Source organism: Enoplosus armatus, chromosome 22 (assembly GCF_043641665.1).
Source record: "Enoplosus armatus isolate fEnoArm2 chromosome 22, fEnoArm2.hap1, whole genome shotgun sequence".
Taxonomy (NCBI): domain Eukaryota; kingdom Metazoa; phylum Chordata; class Actinopteri; order Centrarchiformes; family Enoplosidae; genus Enoplosus; species Enoplosus armatus.
The window spans coordinates 6,673,283-6,694,674 of NC_092201.1; the positions used below are offsets into that span (position 1 = coordinate 6,673,283).

The window sequence follows — 21,392 nt, forward strand, 5'->3', positions numbered from 1 at the left end:
ACGCAGATGCTGCTAATCAGCACTACCTCAGAGAGGACATGCTCTGACTAGAGAATCAGCACAGAGAGAGATGGAAGATGCAGGACTGAAGCACTGAAAGAGGCAAAGAAGTGAAGTTTCATTTAGCTATTCATTCATCACACAGTAGTTCTGGGCTGTATGACCTAAAATGTATAACAAGGTACAATTTCAATTTCAGACAGTAACAATATACATTATATTATGGTGCTTAAATCTTCCCTCATTCGACATGATTGAAACACATTACAAAACTTCAGGATAGAAACTGCAATAAAGACAACAAATATAAGAACATTATTCCTTCCACAACTGGGTTCTCTCAGTCAGTCATGAGTCAGTCAACAATGTCAGTGTTGCATTATTTCTTTTTACAGCATCTCTAAGGCTAAGGGCTTTTGTCAGAGCTGCAGCACATTCTTAACCTTTCCTTTTACTCAACCCATGCGGGGTTATGAAGCATAGTATGTGAACCATAGTTCATTCACAGCTTAATTCATTATAATACCACCCAGTACAATATGTAAGAAGGTTGAGTCATTCATGACGGCACATGAACAAAAAGGGCATCAAAGTCGTTGTTAAGCTAAGTAATGTCGGTGTAGGTATATCACAGTTTGATGGATGTCTTTATGATGTTTCGCTGTTTAAAATTCAGGTAAATACTTTCTAAGGCTACTGCGGTCACCATCTTTGGCAAGTACTGTCACTATGGTTACATGTGTTCTGGTCTATCACAACATCAGCTGGGAACTGACTTTCTGTCATATGGAGTGTCCATTCGAGTATGATCCTACAGGCTAATGTACAGAATAACTACAGGATAAAGCAATGACAAAGCCAGTGTGGTGAAGACTGTCAAGCACTTGCACACATGAATAAGAATAAGAATATGACTGAACACAAATATGAGTGTAAAAATGTAGCATACTTACACTGCATCAGATAAAATCTCTTTTCACAGCAGAATACAAATAGCATGTGATCGTGTACTTGATATGTTTGGCTTAGAATGCACTATTTTCCTGCAGGAGTGCTTTCAACACCAACAGGTGTGCAATATGACAATTGTGTTTCCAAATAGGATGGATAACACTTCAAAACAGGCAGCGGCACAAACACTCTCTTCAAATTCAATTTCAACAATGTGGCCACAGGCAAAGGCAGACACCCCACTACTGTATCATGGAGTTACAAGCTACAACAATCTTGTGGCCAGCTCAACAGTCATGCTGCCCAGACTTACTGCCTGAATACCCAATGGGACACCTTTTAAGAAGTAAAACCCCATGCCCACAGGCTGTTGTGTCATGGTATTTCCACTGAATGAATAAGTGGGGAGCTCAATTGTTTCCTCAAAAGAAAATTCGAACCAACGTGTCTCAGTGGTTTCATCAATTTTCTGTCATTTATTGCTGTGCACAGCTGAACCACTAACAAATGGATGGCAGAACAGTGATAGGCAACAGGAAAAAACAAATGGCACCCCCTTGAAGAAGAGTGTCTAGACAGTTAAGTCAGCAAAGCCATCTCCAGACAAAACATGCATATTAAAGTGCATACGCAAGCAGTCAAAGTTTTGCTAGCACTGTGTTTACCTTAAAAGCAACTGGAATGAACTAACAAAGGAAATAATGTCTTTCACAATAACAATTTGGTTACTATCACATGTGAAACATCCTAATTTGACTGGTTCAGAGCTTCATGAATGCTCTGAGATTACAGGAGGCTCCCATACATCATGACCATTATGGAAAGGTGTTACAGAGGCACAAACTTAGACATGTTATTTGCTGCATATCCAAATACTATGAGTATCATTTGAATTTGAGCACTATTATAGCAATTACAATCAATGCCATTGGTTGTTTGGCAAAATTACCTCTATACACTATCACTGAACTGGGTTCCCTAATTCTTTTTTCTTGGTCACTTTGATTTAAAATGGGCCACTGAAATACAGCAAAATGTATCAAGTTTCTAAGTGTCAAAATTATAATTTTCAGCAGGATGTCAAACAATGAGAGGCAGGAAAAGTGAATCAATGTCTGCCTTGGGAAATTACCACTGTTCATCCATGTGTCAAGCCAGTCCTATGTGTGTTGTATGCCTGTGTGTGTGTGTGTGTGTGGGGGGGGGGGGGATTATTATGGAAAAAATAACCGGGACACACACCAATAAACACAACTAGGGTGCAAGTGACCTAGACTGACGCCATCAGTGAGAGAATAGATAGAGAGCACTAGTAGAAGGCCTGAGTGCAGCATGGATCTATAAAATATCTGCCAGCAAACAATGACACAGTAACAAGGAACGAAAGTACAAGAGCGATAATGTAGCTAATACATATGGGATGCACTTAGCTTCTAAATATAAAGATTACAGCTTTTAATGTGCTGTGGAAATGCAATTGTTTGGATCGTCTCTATGTGTATGCTTAAAAAGCTAAAGGGCCCTGTGGATGAAGAATAGCTTCACACTTCATTTAGCCTATTCCCTTTATATCATGTAAAATGTAAACACTGCATTATAAAACCACAGACGTGTATCTGAGTATGAACATATGGGACTGTGGGTGCTGTTCTTTTCTCCAGATACTGGGGTGAGAGCAGAAACGATTTGACATTGGGGATAGCGCGTGACAGTTATGAATCCATCACATAGACAGTCTTAGACTGACAGACTTATTCTCTCCCTCAAATACAAAAAAGTGACATTTATACACAGGCACTTCAAATCCTACCATCTCAAGATCTGAAATGTAAAGGATTTTTATCATAAAATTGCATTTGCCTGTGAAAAGCAAAAACACACATAAGCATGTCAGCACACTACTGGGAACATAAGAGTATCCAAACTGCAGCCAGTTGACTTTTTTTAGCGTTCGGTTCTGCTAAAGTAAACAAAATGTGCTAGCTCCCAAACAAATCATGCTTCCATGCTGAGCGGATGTGCCAGTAACCATTACATAGCAGTCATCAGATTCAAATACAAAGTATGTAAGCTTACCGCACATGCATCAACACACAGGCGAACTCATGTCAGCCGGATGTCTACCCTCTACCAGTCCCTAATTTCCTTTCCTACCCCTGCTCAGGGCAGGCCAGCCATACCAGTTTTAATCCCCCGAGCTATGTAGAAGTGCTAACATGCGAAAAGGGATTAAAGGCAAAATAAGGCTGTGTGTGCATGTGTGTCTCAGATATGCCTGCATTAGCAAGATTTCATACAACAGCTAGATGAGGAATAAAAGCACTTTCATGTAGCAGGCTCAGGGCATTTGGTCAGGTTTGTTTAATTCATTCCATTTCCAACGTTTCCAAGTTGTATGTATTTTTCATTTTGGATCACTTCCGCTACTTAATATGCAATTCTTGTTGTTGTCAACCACACATACACGTGAGCCTGTTTTTACAAGTAAAAGTTTATGATGAGGTTTACAGGACTGGTGCCACACCTCTCATCACTGACACCACTATTTCCCCTCATGTGCGTTCACCCACACAAACATGTTGCCATGCGTAGTGGTACTTTGGAGAACTCAATCGACATCCTACCCTCAGCTCTCCTTAGTGACTGTAAGCCGACTGTGTGGGAGGACTGGCTCTGATAGAATGGACTGCTGTGTTATTGACTTTAATTTAGAAAGTGCTGCTTGCTGCTTTTTCCCCCCTTCCTTTCATAGCCTGGACCCTGCTGGCCCCCAGCCGCAGACTACCTCCAGGGGATATCCCTGATTGCACTGCTACAGAAAACACATTTAAGCAAGGTCGCAGGTCCTGGGTTTGGGGGGGGGGGTCCTTCGACACATATTCCATTTCCATCTTTCTTTCCTCCTTTATCCCAAGCGTATGCTTTTTCTCACATTACTTCCTTCCTTGAGTCTTCAGTGTAATTTAGCAATAATGTCAACATCCACTCAGGTGTCTGTTTCTCAACCTACAGCCCTCCCTATCTTGCATTGTCTCCTACCTGCTTGGGTGGCAGCTGCTGGAGTGTTGTATTGTTGGAGGCTGCAGGTACATCGGCACCAAACATTTGACGCTGTGCTGGCTGCGCTCATAGATTAGACACACTTAGCTTGGCTTCTCAAATCCCCGGTATAGGGGAAAAAATGGAGGCAGAGAGACAGCGGATATTACACAGGAAAAATAACTGGCTGGGAGGTGAGTAGGCGCATTAGAGAATAGACACACAAAACACATCTCCTGTGCGCACACGCATACAAACTCCCACCACTTCTCTGCAGCATATACAAATAAATTGTTAGTTCATGCCACAACAATGACCCTTCATACCTCCTTAAAGTATACTTTACTATTTAGTAGCGTGTGTTTCTCATTATTATAGTCACATTGGGGAACAGATAGTTAATTTGAGCACAGATAACTATCAGTAATACAACTATCAGTAATGAAATCCAAATTGGAAGCGTATTAGAAAAACATTCTGTTCACTCCTTACCTCCCGTCTGCTTTCTAACATTGGAAAATCATTGGAAAGCAGTTTGCAATTTTGTGTGGCGTCTGTAGCAAGATAGATCTGGCACAGTAAGATAGAAGGACAGGCTTATAAACACAAACATGGAACGGGAAAACAAACATTATTGGCGCGCGCACACACAATCTCTATCTGCTGGACAGTGCTGCCGTAATCTGGGTGTGGCCAGGTGGATTTGAAAAGATGAAAAGCTGTTTCATCCTTTTCTTCCATCCCTGGGTCTGTGCAGTAACAGGCCTCAGTTGGGCTAATCCTCCCCTACATGAAGCTTGATGGCGATTCTGGGATTAACAGTTTCAGAGAAATAACACTGTAAAGAAGGTAATTGTCACTGTGATTTTAGGGAAAAGGAGGGTACTGAAGGTCAGGGTATCATAGTGGGAGAGGAAAGGAAGGTGGCCACTTTGAGTAGAACAAAAGACCTGGGAGGGAGTTAAGTCAATTCACCACCATTCACGATCGAGATGGTATGGTGGTTTAAGATGGCCTACAAATAGAGATTTCAAGCAGCAGTAATACAAAAGCCCAGCATGGAACTAATGTTGCATATGAAGTTACAGAGTTAAACAACTCACTAGTTAGGAATTTTGTTTTGACTAAGCCAAGGACATAAAAGCAAAAGTAGGAGAGGGAGGGGTGGATCTGAATGAAGACGGAATCTTTGCTCCCAAGGAGCTAAAAGTCCAAAAGATTTAGATGCTCTCTCTGCTGTGAATTACTATGTTTTACCTTCACATTGCTCAGAGAATGAGACATCCATTTCCTACTGCCTGGCAGTAGCCAAGGCAACATTGTGATGTACGCACATATAGGGATGCTCCATGAATCCTAATGAGGCCAACTGACCAATGATGTGGCCAGGGCAAGACATGGGGAGCATTAGCATGAGAAAAATGCAAAGAGAGAAAACATATAAAGAGTATACAGTATTTTTAATTACCACTTGATTAAAATTCCAAAACAAATTTTAAAATGTTGAAAATGTAATAGGCCAAAGTAAACACTCCTATTTCTAAATATGCATGAAGCATCTCCTCCTATCTAGCTATCTTGGCCCATGCTGATTGGGTTAACAGCGCTAACAGCGCTAACCTACTTGTATCTTTCTTCTGCTTCCAGCTAACATGGCGCTAGGGCTAATCCCTGCTCTGGCAGCCAGTATGAACACAGCTCAACATAATGAAGCCCATTAGTCTGGAGACAATGGCTGCTAGCGAAGCTCAAACACTGAATAACACAGGATGAGAGAAAAAAAAGAGGAGTGAAAATGCTCATTTTTTTACTGTGTGCCTTCAGTTGCCATGACCTGATATTGCCCTCATTTGAGAGCACATACTCTGTCACACACACAAAAACATATGCTGAGTGAGCAAACACAATTAACTTGAGACTGGCCTGCAAATAGTAGACCAGAGGAACACTGTAGGAAGTAGCAATTTAGAGGAGAGTAAGGGCAAGAAGACAGAGAGGAGGACAGAGGAAGAGAAAGCAAAAGAAAGAGGGGAACAGCACAGCAAAAGAGAAAGAGGAGGAAAGAATAAATGAGGGGGATACAAAAGAAACAGGGCAAGAACAAAGGCAGTGTAAGAAAAATGCAAAAAGGCCAAGAAAAAGGAGAGAAAGGGAGCGAGGGACCACTTGAGTGGGGAGGGATTAAAACAAGACAAAAAAGGAAAGAGAAAAGAATAGAACTACATGACAAACTTCCATTCCTTTGCATTAAATTAAATGAATAAATGAAAGTGTCAAACAATGTTTAATGAAGGATAATGCCAAAAATGTTATCAATATTAGTATGCTGTAATGAGTTTGTAATGAGGCTACACAAGGTCAATGAAAGAAGGCTAGGAAGACTGAGCAGGTATTGGGACGATACACTACTCATCCAACCCAGGCATTTGGAAACCACTAATAAACGTCTATTATAACCTCTTGATATGCCGGCGTATGATGGTGTGTGTGTATGTGATGACAAAAACGATAAATAGAAAAAAATCCCTTCCAAGCAGTTTAAGCCTTTACTGGGACAGTGATAGCAGCGTGTGTGGGTGTGTGTGTGTGTTACACGTAATCTCTTGCAGAATTAATTCCTGGAAATTGAAATGAAAATGGGAAAGGAAGTGTCTAGTAGCAGATCTTTTACCTCAAGGTCAGCATCATAGAGTTTGGGGTGTCTGTGTGTGTACACATGTTTAAGTACGGAGGCCTGAAAAAATTGGTTTAAGATAACATTGTGCCAGGGTGGGCACTGGCATGCAATCGGACACTGGGACATTAATGGATACATGGAGGACATGCTCGCTCGCTCACACACACACACACACACACACACACACACACACACACACACACACAAATGCATAAAATTTGTAATAGCTCTCAAAGCACAAGACAAACCCAAAAATAGAGTACCTCTTTTCTCCTTGAAAAAATCTCTCTCTGTCTCTCTTATACCCACACACTGAAAACCATATGTGGATTACCCAAGGGCCTATACTGTAAATCCTTGATCCTGGCAATGGCAGAGGCAATGACATTATCATTAGATCTATCATTCGACTGTAGACTTCTAAACTGCGATTGTCATTGCTGCTATACCATACTGCAGGCCATTCACCCCAATGGAACTAGTGACAAGCACACACATGCAAACAGACACAGGCTGCTGACCTACATGTGACTGGCCGCAGCCCAGATTTGCTAGCATTCACCTCAGGGGATGGGTTCCGTAATGTTTGCATATACCCATCGAACATGCTGGCCGACAAGCCACACCAAAGTAGGTCGTCCAGTACCCCCAAACTACACCCAGTGCCCTCCTGGCCTGGTGCAGGGGGTGGCTCCATAGAGCCCTGGGTGAAGCAGGGAGGGCAGGGGTCGCACAGCAGGGGCATGGGGCTGGCATGACAGCATGAAGGTCCCACAAATCTGACAGCTCATCAAGCAGTCATCCGCCCGAAAGTCCTGGAGGTAAGGCCTGACAACACTCTTCTTGTCAAGATAGTGTATGGATATCCTGGCATAACATAAACCTCGAAAGACACTCCAATTCAAGCTGTTTAGCAAGGTTTGCAATTTCAAGCCTGAACCACCAAATCAGAGTCGACTTGAAATTCAGGTACACTCCTTAAAAAAGGCCACTAGCTTGGCTTTTCTGGCTCACCTCTTTGCCAATGTCAGGAATGCCATGTGAGCTGCACACATACACACACATGCACACACATGGTGGACCTTGAGAAAACCTTGCCGTGAGTTTGGCTGACTATCAAGCCATGTTGGCCATTCCGGGCCAGGATCAAACTATAACGCAAGGGGTTGACCACATTTGATCAGTGGAGCATTACAGGGTTTGGCAGGCCATGACCCAGGCTCCATCAGTAGTGAGAAAGCACAGCGTCCACTGACAGACAAAAATAGAGTGGGAATAGAAAAGACAGGAAAGAGAGAAATAGAAAGGGTGAGGGCCAAGAGGAGAGAGCTGCCCTGGCAGCGTTGGTCATGTTATGGGTCAATGGATGATTTTGGTTAGATAGTAGTCTGGGATGTACTGTGCTGGGTGGGTAAAACACAACCTGAAGTCATTTTGGGTCACTTACTCATCAAATGGTGGCACACCACACCTACAGAACAGTGTACAAGCACCATCTGACACACAAACCAGGCTAACAGTGCCAGTATGCACACTGTACTGCATCTGATTTTTTTCATCAATAATCACACAGCGAACCACGAGCCTTCATTTGCAGTTGGGTTAACTGACAACAGATCAATGAAATGTTGATGTTTTGAGCAGCACATTTGCTGCACATCCTGCATTTGTATTATAACCTGCTTTTTCATGCATATTTGAATATATGTCTGCATTATCTCATGTTGGATGCTCTAGTGCAGCACACCTTTGATATCGCCCTCCACATGGCCGCGATGCGAGGGAATCCCTGTGGAAAGGAAAGGAAATAACCTCTTTCTTAACAAAGGAAAATCCCCCCTATACTCCTGTGGCTGCCACCTCACTGTTACATGTGCTTCATTGAAGCCCATTCGTATTCAACTGCAGTGAAGTCTGTGTGTGTATGTGTGTGTATAATATAGGAGTTGGCTCTATACTCCTGTGCCGGTGGGAATAACGTACTGCGCTACAGGCAGTGTGACCTTTTCTAGCTGGCATGCTCTCTCTCTCTCTATCTCTCTGTGTGTCTCTCTCTCTCTCTTTCTCACATGCTTACTCTCTAGCTCAGACACAAACATACACGCACACTGTCACAGCTAGCTTTACCAACCATCAATTACCCATGCTGCTTCCTAGTTTAATGGACATGACGCTTGTGCAAATCATTGGAGAAAAAGGGGTGATGGGACAGTAGGGTGCGTTTGTTTTGCCTCTTCTCCTGCGGCAGAAAGGTAAAGCATGTTTTGTTTTGTCCTGTTCGCCTTCCTCAACATGACCTTTATGGCTGTGTGCTTCTTGAAGCGACAGTTTGTGCTCAAATTGAGGGTTAAGGCCTGCCTGTTTAGAGTGCTCTAACTACCTTGAAAAGGCATACATGATGGAGGGGGGATGGAGAGTGGAAAAAGGCAAAAAGGTGTAGACAGAGCAGAAAATATTGCTCTGTCTTTCGATTTTATATCATACTGCACTTTCTTGTATATTTTCAGTCTGTAAATTAATAACTTCTTTCACTTTAACAACTCACTTGTTAAATCTTACTCTCTATCTAATATATGGTATTAAGAAGGTAACCTTATCAAATTCCTAAAACTTTTAGTTCCATTGCACTGAAGAGAGAGATCGAGATGGATATAGCACTTTATGTCCTAACAACCCAACAAAAATTAAGAGGGGATTTGGTGACATGCACACTAAAACAGTGACATAAATGAATGCAAATGTGAGCTTGTAGAAGATTGTATATAAAGAGTTAGCCAGAGATGAAGTACAGTGACACAGTGACGGACAAAGAGTGTGCAGAGAAGGAAAGACAGCGAGGAGGGTGAGGGTGGAGTGGGTGGGGGGAGTTAATGCACAAAACACACTGCATCAAACCAAAGCACTGCTCCGAGCAGGATGCGTCAGCAGTCCATTCATGTTCCTCTAGTTTCCACTAAAGGACAAAACAAAAAGAGTGAGAGAGCGAAGGGAGATAAAGTGAAAGAAAATCAAAGATAAAGAGAGAGAGCAGAGAAGGGGAAGAGAGAGGGCATGGTGAGACAGAGGAGAAGTGAGAGAGTGAGAGAAACAGTGTCCCATCTGCCTGCCTTTGCCACCACAGCAATGCTGGAAAGCTTTGCCAGACTTGTTGGAATGGCTGGATTATTGCTTGGGAGGAGGGGGTTAAAATCTGGTTGCTGTGGGGATGCCACTGTCCATCTCTGCCTTTTGCTTGGACCGCCTGTCTATTCCCCTAAGCCACACAAAGCCCCAGAAAGCCACAGAACAAGAGACTGTGAGCATTAAAAAAGAGAGCAGAGGACAGCAGGAGCAAACTGGTTTTTGAAGAGGTAGATCTCTAAAAAGGTCTGAGTGCTTTGAGCTCACCCAACTACCTTAGGACACTGCAGAGAGAGCAGGAAGGAGGCAGAGAGAGAGAGAGAGAGAGAGAGAGAGAGAGAGAGAGAGAGAGAGAGAGAGAGAGAGAGAGAGAGAGCACACGCTCTCTCTTTTGCTGCTACAACGGATCCTTTCCACATCGACGCTACTGTTAACGTCACGCCTGTAAGCCGCGCGCTCGCCCAGTGCTTGCCTTGCCTGTCTTGCTCCTCTCCCCAGTCGGACGCTGCATTGGTGAGGGGGTGCTGATCACCACGAGGAGAGGAGGAAAAAAAAAAACTGGAAAACAAGAAGAAAAAAGAAACAACCCGGAGAAAGGAAGGAGAAACTGCGCACCACCCCTCCTCCCTCTAACCCACCTCGATCAACCCAGCTACAACAACCCCACTCCTCCCAGCACCCCCTTCCATCCCCCACCCCACTCCCTCTCTGAAGAAATTGACGGATTATTGGGAAGTGCAAGGGAGGCAGGCTGCAGCTGCTGCTGTGTGTGCTCGCTACTGCTGCTGCTGTGTGCTTCGCAGGGATGGTGTGTGTGCGTTTGCAATTGCTGCTGTCGCCACCGCGGCTGCCGAGGCTGGAGCGTGTGGCTAGTTAAGAGGAGGAAGAAGCTAATGAAGGCACAGTGTGTCGCCTAGCCTTTTCAACCCCCACGAGCACTCCTGGAGGAAAAAAAGAAAAAAATATTTAAGAAAAATCAAGTGGACACGACGCCACATTGAGAGGGGGAGCAAGGGGAAGAGAGTGAGAGAGGGAAAAGGGCTGTCAGACTGACCAACCGACCAACTGATTGACCACTAAAAAGTGAACAGAGGAATACACAGAGGAGGGGGTCTATTTTTTTTCCCCGGCTTGTCAACCTCCCCTCCTAACCATCGCAAACAAAAGGCAAAGAACATTGGAAAGGACTGTGGAATTTTCATTCAACCTTCTCCAATCCCACCCCCACCTACCTCCCTCTTTTTGTCCTTTCTGCCTTGGCTTTTGGTGCACAAAATATTGTGCATGTGTGTTTGTGCGGTCGCCTGTGCTATGGAGACCTGGGTAAGGTGTCTAGCAGGGGGATCAACTGTCGGATTCCAAGGACAAGCAAGAGAAGAGGAGCCGACAGCAAGAAGCGAGCAAGGGAGCACTGCTGCTTTGGGAGCCTGACTGGATTCCTATCTACAGTCTTTTCTTTTTCTTTTTTTCTAATTAATAAGGAAACGGAGAGAAAAAACACTCACAAAAGGGCCTTCGAACCTTTCTCTTTGGATGTGTGGATTTACAAAATAGCTCTGATTAAGCTCTTTGGCATTGATACCTGTTTTGACAGAGCAAATATAAAAAGGCTTTCTCTGCTGCTCCTGGGATATACATACATCTGATGTGAATACCACAGCTCTTTCTGGTTGCAAACAGGAGGGAAGCTATATATCTCAGTTCAAGGACCTGTAATAATAACTTGAGGTAGGTGTCTAGTGTTTCAACCCCGCTTTGCATCAATTTGTAACACCCTACCCTTCCTTCTGTCTTGTAATACAGTTTTTGGTTGCTTAATTTACCATCATGTCCTTCTCATACACACGTTTCAGAAAAGCCAGCCCTCTCTACCCTCCCCTTTCTTTCTGCCCCTGAGCACAGTTCATGGAAATAAAAGCATTGCTTAATTGAGAATAGATCAAGCCCTCTTGCCCCTTAGCAAGCACCCAAGACCCACATTCTCCCCTTGTCACCGCTTTACTCTGGTCCCCTTAACACTACTACCAGCAAACCAGCTACTTTCCCTGTCCCCAAAGCCCCCAAACACCCCCCACCTCCCCCCCCAGATGATGCTGAATTATGAACGTGCCACATCATGAGTCTCCTGGGGCGGGTAGCTGTGCATCGTGCCAGGAAAGCCGCCCTGCTCTGTGTAGTCTTCCTGATGGCGCGAGCGTGGAGCAGCGCCTCCCTGGCCTTGGCGGGGGCGGCGGTGTCTCAGGGACCCCAGGGCTGTCCACCGCAGTGTTCCTGCAGTAATCAGCAGGGGAAGGTGGTGTGCACCCGACGTGGCCTCACCCGTGTGCCCCCTGGCATTCCTGCCAACACGCGACACCTCAATCTAATGGAAAACGCCATTGAGGCGGTGCAGGCTGACTCCTTCCGCCACCTGCACCACCTTGAGGTGCTCCAGCTTGGGCGAAATGCCATACGGCAGATTGAGGTGGGCGCGTTTAATGGACTTACCAGCCTCAACACACTGGAGCTGTTTGACAACCGATTGACAGTGGTGCCCAGTGGGGCCTTTGAGTACCTTTCTAAACTGAGAGAATTGTGGCTGAGGAACAATCCCATTGAAAGTATCCCCTCCTACGCCTTCAACCGGGTGCCCTCACTCATGCGACTGGACCTGGGAGAGTTACGTAAACTGGAGTACATCTCAGAAGGAGCTTTTGAGGGCCTACAAAACCTCAAGTACCTCAACCTGGGCATGTGCAACATAAAGGGTGATATGCCAAACCTGAGTCCCCTCAAGGGCCTGGAGGAGCTGGAGATATCGGAAAATCTCTTCCCAGAGATAAAGCCAGGCTCCTTCAAAGACCTGCGCTCACTGAAAAAACTATGGGTGATGAACTCACAAATCACAGTGATAGAGCGCAATGCTTTTGACGACCTATCTTCATTGGTGGAGCTTAATCTTGCCCATAATAATCTGAGCGCTGTGCCACATGATCTGTTCTCCCCGCTCAGGTACCTGGTGGAGCTCCATCTCCACCATAACCCTTGGAACTGTGGCTGTGAGGCTGTATGGTTAGCACGCTGGCTAAGGGAGTACATCCCTACTAACTCAACTTGCTGTGGACGTTGTCACTCACCTGCCAGCATGAGAGGTCGACAGCTGGTTGAGGTGGACCGAGGTGAGGGCGCTGCGATCCAGTGTTCTGCACCATTCATAGCTGATGCACCAAGGGACTTGAACATCTCAGCAGGGCGAGTGGCAGATCTTCGTTGCCGCACAGCCCCAATGTCTTCAGTGCGCTGGCTCCTACCCAATGGCACTATCCTGACACATGCCTCTGGTCACCCGAGAATATCAGTCCTCAATGATGGTACCCTTAATTTCTCAAATGTCCTGGCAGCAGACACAGGCATTTACACCTGCATGGTGTCCAATGCAGCTGGGAACTCCAACGCCTCGGCCTACCTCAATGTGAGTGCAGCTGAGCTTAATACATCCAACTTGAGTTACTTTACCACAGTGACTGTGGAGGTCTTGGGGCCAACCACTGAGATGCCCAAACCTAAAACCACCACGACCACAGCTGCTGCTGCTGCTGCAGGGGCTGGTGTTGCTGGAGGAGGAGGGGTAGGCCTAGGGACTACAACTACAACTGCCTCTCCCTCTGTCTTTCAGCCAGTCTTCATCTCCACACCAACTGTGCTGCTGCAAAGCACTGACAGCCCACCAGGCACAGCTAAGCCATCTGTGGTTACAGGACTCAAAGGTGCCACTGGCAAGCCAGGAAAGTCTGGCCCCAGCCTAGATGAAGTGATGAAGACCACTAAAATCATAATAGGCTGCTTTGTGGCGGTGACACTGCTGGCTGCTGTCATGCTCATCGCCTTCTACAAATTGAGAAAGCGCCACCAGCAGAGGAGCACAGTGGCAGCTGCCCGCACTGTGGAGATTATCCAGGTGGATGAGGAGGACCTTCCACCACCAGCATCTGCATCTCAAGAGACGGCTCTCACATTGCCTGAAATCCGGGACCATAACAGCATACACAAACTGGACTTTATCAGCCACAAGACTGACTACAGCTTTCACAAGCCCAAGGCCGAATACAAACCCCAGCCTGATTTCACCCTTCACAAGCCGAAGGCTGAGTATACCACATATAAGCCAAATATGGACTTCAGTAGCCACAAATTCATCCCAGATTACAGCACTCACAAATCTACACCAGATTTCAGCCTTCATAGACCAAAGCCTGACTATAGCCCATTTAGACAGGACTACAGCACTCACAAACCTAAAGCAGAATACAGCCCATTCAAACCAGACTTTGGCACTCACCCAAAAGCCAAAACAGACTACAGCCCCTTCAAACCAGATTACAGCACTCATCCTAGGCAGAAAACGGACTTTAGCCCATTCAAACGAGATTACAGCACCCAACCAAAACCTAAACATGACTACAGCCCATTAAAATCGGACTACAACACACAACATAAACCTAAGGCTGAATATAGTCCATTCAAGCCCGACTTTGGCACTCACCCAAGACCTAAACCTGATTACAGCCCATTTAAACCCGACTATAGCACTCAGCCTAAACCCAAAACAGACTACAGTGCCCAGAGATCTAAAATTGACAGTACCTACAAACCCAAGGACCCTTACACCTCCCATAAGACTGTAACTGATTACAGCGCCTTCAAGACTGACTTCAGCCCCCACAAAGCGGATTACAGCGCCTTCAAGTCTGACTTTAGTCCACACACTCAGAGACCTAAACTTGATTACAGTCCACACAAAGTGGACTACAGCCCCCATAAGGTGGACTACAGCACTCTAAAGCCCAAATACAACACCTATAAACCAACTGGCCATGGGGCTAAATGGACAGACAACAATGTCGGGAACTCTTTGCCTCGAACCTTGCCCAGCACCATGACAGTAATGGCTGAGCCCTTTGTCATAAAAACTCACACCAAGGAGAAGGTGCAGGAGACTCAGATTTAATAAGCCCCCCCCAAAAAAGGCTTCCACTCCTTTCCCCAGGTCCTTAGCTCCCATCCGCCCCAGTCCCACGCCCCCCTTCGTCATTTCCTCATAAAATCATGCAATAGAATGCACAACGAAAAAAGGACAGGAACTACTTTTTTGTACAGAGTGCAAACTTAAACTGACTGATGATTTCTTGTTGTACATGCTTATAAATAAATATATATATGGACAAATTGAAACTACCATGGGCTGGTGATAGAGAAACATATATTAAAAAGAAATTGAAACTATTTTCTAACTTGTAACTTCTATTTAAAACAATGAGTTGTTTAAGATGCTGTCTTGACTTTGACAAATGAGGGTAGTCTTGTTTTAAAAAGGGGCATTCTGTGTGATTTTTACACCATGCTACAGAGAATGCAGTGATAAGAAAAAAAAATATTTATACTGAGAAGATTTTCTTTAACAAAAACCGAAAAAAGGTCAGTGTTGATCTTTACAGGTTTATCTTGTAAAAGCACCAAGAATTTGTACTGTGCCAAATGTTATAAAATGCAATAAAAAGGATTTTTGGAAGAAAAAAAGAAAGTATTAGAGAGAGATGTTTTTTTCCCCTTCGCTTCTTCTCTTGGCGTATACTGTAACGATCAGCCAAATGCTTTAGACACTGCAGTAAGACGCTGCAGCTATACTTTAACCCTACATGTGCTGAATGACTCAGGCAGAATGAATCACGGTGCAGAAGTGGATGGTGTTTCTTTTTTTAATCTCTCAACACCTCCTATTATCATATTCTTTATATGCAACAGAAGAGTTTTTCAATTTTTATTTTACACCACCAGTGAGCGTCATGGTGCTTCATCAAGGTGTGGCTGATCAAAAGCATGTATTTAATCTTAAGTTCTTAAGTTCTACAAATGCGTTAAGATGTTAAAAGATGAAGCAATGGTGTGTCCACAGACAAGTATAGCAGTGCTGTCATAACATCTTATGTTAATTCAAATGCTCATTACATAATGTTTTTTAACAATGCAAGCTGATTGTGGTACCTAGCTCATTTTCTACATTATAAACTGGTATTATTAATCATGTTTCTAATGAGTGAAAAAGGTGATAAATTAAGGTGAAATAATGTTTGGGTGTTAAGACTGTCTTGCACTTTGCCAAAAAATATAGATCCTCATTTCACTTTTCATTGCATTGCCAGCTGTTGTGCCTTCATTAATCAGAATGGGGGCTTTTTATGGTGACAAATGCATTCGGGTCTTGCTGTTAACTGTGCATTTTTCATCTTTGACAATATCACCCCTCTCAATCATAATATAGCCTCACAGTTATCTGCCCAACAAAGAAAGATAACATACAACATACACAGTGGTTAGTAGGCATGTATTAGACAAGTGAGCCAGTTTGTTTTTGGAAACCACAGTATGTGGGATTGAAGACCAAACAGTGCTGTTACCATTCTTTTTACTGTAATTGTTTCTCTACTGTAGCTTAATAGCAAAACTGAGGACAGTATCTGAAGCACACTGGTAAATTAAAATTATAAAAGAGAAAGAAAGGTGGTGTGAACTTCCCTGGGAGCACACAGCAAAGAACAGAATAACATTTATGGGCAACATGTGGCCAAGACATGTTAAAACTAATGATCAAGGCCAACAGAGATAGTCCTTTCTCATTAACCTCTATAAAGCTGTACAATCATAACGAAAGTGACAATCAAAAACACAATAACTAGCTCTGGAGATGCATGACGTTATCAGATTCACAGTCACATGCCTGTGCAGGCAGGCAAAGCTTAGGTCTAGTAGTGCAGAAGACGACACCACTTTGAATAACCAGTAAGAAGTGTGGCTAATGGAGACCTGGTTAGGGAGAGGACATGTGAGGGCCACAAGAACAATACCAGGTTTTGCCTCTCTAACACTGTAGCGTTTTTGACATTTGAGACAGAGGACGTAAAAAAAAGTGAGAATGTTTGAATAGAAAGGAGAGAGAGAAGTTGACGTGGCGCACCACAAAAAGAGTGCAGCAGTTAGCTGAGAGATTGTGATGGGCTTAACCTGAAGAAGAGGCTGTCAGAAGAGAAGAGTGATGTGTGTGTTTGTAAGGGTGACAGTCCAGCTCTGACAAATTAGGATGTGACAAAAAGAGGGAGAGTGAGATAGATAGAGTAAGAGATGGAAGTTAAAGATGACAGCTGAAGAGGGAGAATGAGCATATTGTTGTGCAAAGGTGTTTTTTTGTTTGTTATTTGTCTTGATAACACATCACATGTTGTAGAGAGCATCTGAAGACAGCATTTGTTGTAAATGTATAATTTAAAGGCTGATGACATTACCAGGCTAGGAGGGATTTGAAGATCCCAATGAGGAGCGACTACTTTTTGAGCAATTGGGCAGTGCAGCAGAAAAATATATCACAGACAAAAATCATTTAATCATTTAAAAAGGAACAAAAAAAATCTTCCTGAAAGACATTTAGAGGCAGCACACTGGACCCTGTGTGCAATCTCAGGGACCAAGGACATCTGGCATGTTCAGACAGTGAGGGCCAGAGAGACATATTGAGAGAAAGTTAAACTTTTTCATCTATCCCTAAACTGTAATACAATAAACAGCGTTTTAGGCCCAGATATAGGTGTGGTTACACACCAAGTGGTCACGACTGCATCAGCGTCTTGTCATTTTCCCAGAAAGAGATTTTTACGATCCTCTACCAACTGTCATTGAATTGGGGTAAAAAATAACCTACTGCAGTGTTCCCAGGGCTGCCACAACTGGTCACTTGGGCAAAAATCAGACATGATCAAATCAGCTACAGCTCTCACTATCCTCTCCTTCTTGCAATATCTGTTGATGACTCAGCCTGCATTTTAAATATTGAGAATTTTCTGCAGGTGCAAGAATAAGCTACAAGGATCAGACATACAAGTCTGTCTGTATTTGTCCATGTATGTGTCTCTTGTGCCAGTCTTGTTTGTACATCAAACCCAGGGGATAGAAACAATAAGAGCTGCACAGTGCAGGAGAGGTAAAATGTGGAAAAGGGAATCGGAGAGCGTAAGGAAAACGTGACAGAGAGAGAGAGAAGGTAAATTTCACATTTAACTTGTCCATTTCGGGGCACCCCAGTAGCCAAATGGTTGAGGCGTATACCACATAACTGCAACTTCCATGCTTCAATTCCAGCTGCGGACCTTTGTTGAATGTCACACCCCTCTCTCTCCGTTTGTCTTCTGTCTGCCTCTCTATTATCAGCTTTCCAATGAAGGCCAAATCCCCCAAAAAAGCAAAACATGCCCATTTCACACTGTATTGACCATTTGTCACTACACTGACTGCAGACAGCATGCCTTTATCTCCCACTCCTGATGTTTACTTGTAATTGTTTTGATAACATACCTAACCAGACAGTGGTTTTCAAATTGTCTCTGATGTGAAACATGTGAGAGGAATGTTCAAACAAGTGAAAACAAGCAGGTATCAGTATGTTGTATCTAAATGGATAGATGGATGGATGAGTTGGATGGATTGTGAGCAGTTGTATGGACAGATGTAAGCACTGTATTAAGCATTAAGCTGTATTGTGGCATTCTTTCGTAACGTTACTGTATTGCACTTCCTATGCCACAGTATGGGATAGCAGGATGGGGCTTATGCTACATGTATGTTGTGCTATGTGGTCACATATTAAGCTGAACAGTGCTATAAAAGGCTCTGTCATACTAATCAGTCAACTTGGCTACAGGGTCATCAATCAGCCGAATCAGCTAGCCAGCCACAGAAGTGCCCATCTCCATGGGAAACACTCCTGCCCTCCATCCCTTCCTCCTCTGCATCATGTTCTTTTTTTGTGTGCTTCATTAGCAATCATGAAGCCATTTGAAAGAGGAAGCAAGGCACGACGCACCTACTTACTCACAGCTCACAAAGCAGGAGGGAAAGGAAAGAATGGGATATTAGAGTTAGAGGGTGAAGAAGATAAAGTGCTGTAGAAATTGAGATGTAGGAAGGAAAAGTTAAGTGGGAAGGAAAGCATGACTGCTAGAAAGAAGTTATTAGGGAGCAAGAAAAACTGAGAAATTGAGCCAAAACAGAAAACAGTTGGGGTTACAAAAGGGAGCACATCTAAGACGCAAAGAGCAGACAGCAATGGAAAAAACTAGATATACACAGAGTAATGTGGCAGGGCTGGATAAGGTGGCTGATGGTACATAGAAGCGTTTCTGGGAGACTAAACTCCCCTCCCACTAAAAAGATATGAGAACGTGAAGTGAGGTGGAAGGGAAGGGAATTAACGGAGAATCAGCCCACAATGAAACAAGAAAAAGAAAAAGAAAGACACAAGAAGTGAAAATTGAATAAAATAGAATATGAAAAAGAAGAGCTGGAGCTACCAAAGGAGGTGAAAGCAAAGCAGTGAGAGTGAGAGGAAGAGAGAGCAAAGGCGCTTAGGAAAAGAGTAAGCAGAGCAAATGTGATGCAAGAGTGCCAGCTACAGATGGAATGGGGGATATATAGCCTGGCCATCATGCATCCTGCATGATTGGTGAATGGCCTGGACTGCACCACAAGGGGTGTGGTGGTGGGGGGGTAGAGTGTGATGTTACCATAGCACAGTGTAGCAGATAAGAAGTGCTGATACCAGTAATGACTGGACCACTGGGGGTACTTGGGGAAGGGAGACTGGTGAATATGAAGGCAGAGAGGATGGGAGGATCAAGAGGTCAGCGCAAATGGAACTACAGGGACGATAACTGCCACAGTGCAACCATGTGCATGCGTATGTGTTTTCTGTGTGATCAAAAGGACACTGAATTTAACACGTCAAAGCCCTTAAACCAGTAGTAACAAAACAAACAATATACTCCCACATTCAATTTAAGAAAGGAGCTCATTCTCAATTTAAAAGGGTTTGTAAGACATTTTGAAACTCAATTATTTTGATGCAATCTCTTAATTAGATTTTTTTCCTCATTGTAAATTACTATGCAGAAGATGGCTGTAATAAAATGTTATTCCATTAAAATGACCTACATCAATAGGCATTACAATCTCAATTGCATCAGCCATTTATCAACTAAAGCCCTTCACTCAATCATGTCAGTAGAAACATTGAAACATTTTCTACTTCTGTCAAAGAGGCTATATTTTACATTGTTCTGATCAGTGTCTGCTAAAATGTATATGTGTTAAGTGTTATGTTTTATAATCGGAAAACAATCAATCTCAAGACTATATTGACAGATTATAGAAGTATGTTGGAGCAACTTTATGCATTCCTGGGACCTTGGTTCCACTCGTTCAAGTGTTTTATTAGCCTGAACTTAATGGTGAATTTCCAAACACTTGGGCTCTGATAAAAGATGGTGTAGTAATCCTGTGATGAGGGTTAGGACAGTGAGGATAAAAGGTGCTTCTTAGGACATTAGCCTTTTCTCCTTGAAACATGCATTTTTCTTTTAAGATGCCTATTCCACTGATAGGAAGGAAGTGCCTCCCTGCATGTTGAGTTTCATGTGATTTATGCTTTTAAGAAAAGCCTGCAAGTTCTGCATGATCATTATATTTAATGCTGGAACCTTCATTTTTTGCTGAATATCAAAGTGGAGTGGAGAAGCAGGAGCAGCAATGTAATGTCAGCATTATTATGATTCAAACATGTAATTTACCTGGGCTTTGCTGCAAAAATAGTTGCTTTAATTGTGTTTTCATGTATTTGTATTTCTGAGCTTTCATTGATTAATTGATATTGATAATTAACATAGCCAACAATCGATTAGAGAAACTGCCTAAAATCCATATCCCTAGTTTAAGCTAGGGATGTGTGCTACACAGTGCAGGATTTTTGTGTGAGCACTAGCCAGTGTGCTAGTGGAGCAGACAGGAGGCTATTCTAAGCAGGCCTGGGAGCACGCTGCCTTGTGAGTCAACATGAGTCAGGTCCGGAGAGTTGTTTGGTCCTAATGTCAAATAGAGGGACTGGACGGGATGCAGAGTCAAAGGTGGAGACAGCACATCATCTATGCAGAGAGCAAGGCCATGCTCATTATGAAAGAAAAGAAACTGAGCTAGTTTAGGAGAACAGGAATGCTAACTCAGCCTTACCATTTTACCAAGTGCATTATAGATTTTTATTTATCAAGAAACATAAAGCAAGAAGGTTTAAGGTGCGGAAGATGTTGGTGGACTGGAGGAAATGATGTTTGCTGGTGCATCTGACTTTGACCGTGTGAAAACTGATGCAAATAGTCACATTCAGTGACCAGCTGGTGGTACGATTTGTTGTTACTGAGGTCAACAGAGGCAGGAGAAAAAAATTTAATCACAGTATTATGTTGGCAATGAGCCCAGTGCCGTCAAGGCTGTAGTGTTGTATGCCAACAGATTTTATTGGATGTATACCGTGGTTAAATTAACATTTTTGTTGCTAAAACTGAGGCTGAATGACAGGTGGGTTGTGTGAGCTATTTCTGCCATGTAGAGGATCATTCAAGTGTGTTACTCCCTGTGAGACAGAGTTTATTGCCCTTTTGGTGGGTGAAAAACATCCCAGTGTTTTCTTAGCAGCCAGCGACGATGAAGCCTTACTTTTATGATCCCGTCCAGTAGTTGAGGCCGAGGTGTG

The 21,392-nt window shown here is 43.6% G+C and overlaps 2 protein-coding genes across 3 annotated transcripts in view; one reads left to right on the forward strand and one right to left on the reverse strand.

The window, feature by feature from the left end:
• snd1 (staphylococcal nuclease and tudor domain containing 1) overlaps window positions 1-21,392 on the reverse strand; it is a 162,498-nt gene that overhangs the window by 74,638 nt on the left and 66,468 nt on the right. The window lies entirely within an intron of this gene.
• On the forward strand, window positions 11,904-14,774 carry lrrc4.1 (leucine rich repeat containing 4.1). The gene is made up of 2 exons (XM_070928995.1): window positions 11,904-14,158; window positions 14,261-14,774. Exons 1-2 carry the CDS (start codon window positions 11,904-11,906, stop codon window positions 14,772-14,774), a joined length of 2,769 nt encoding a protein of 922 aa, XP_070785096.1.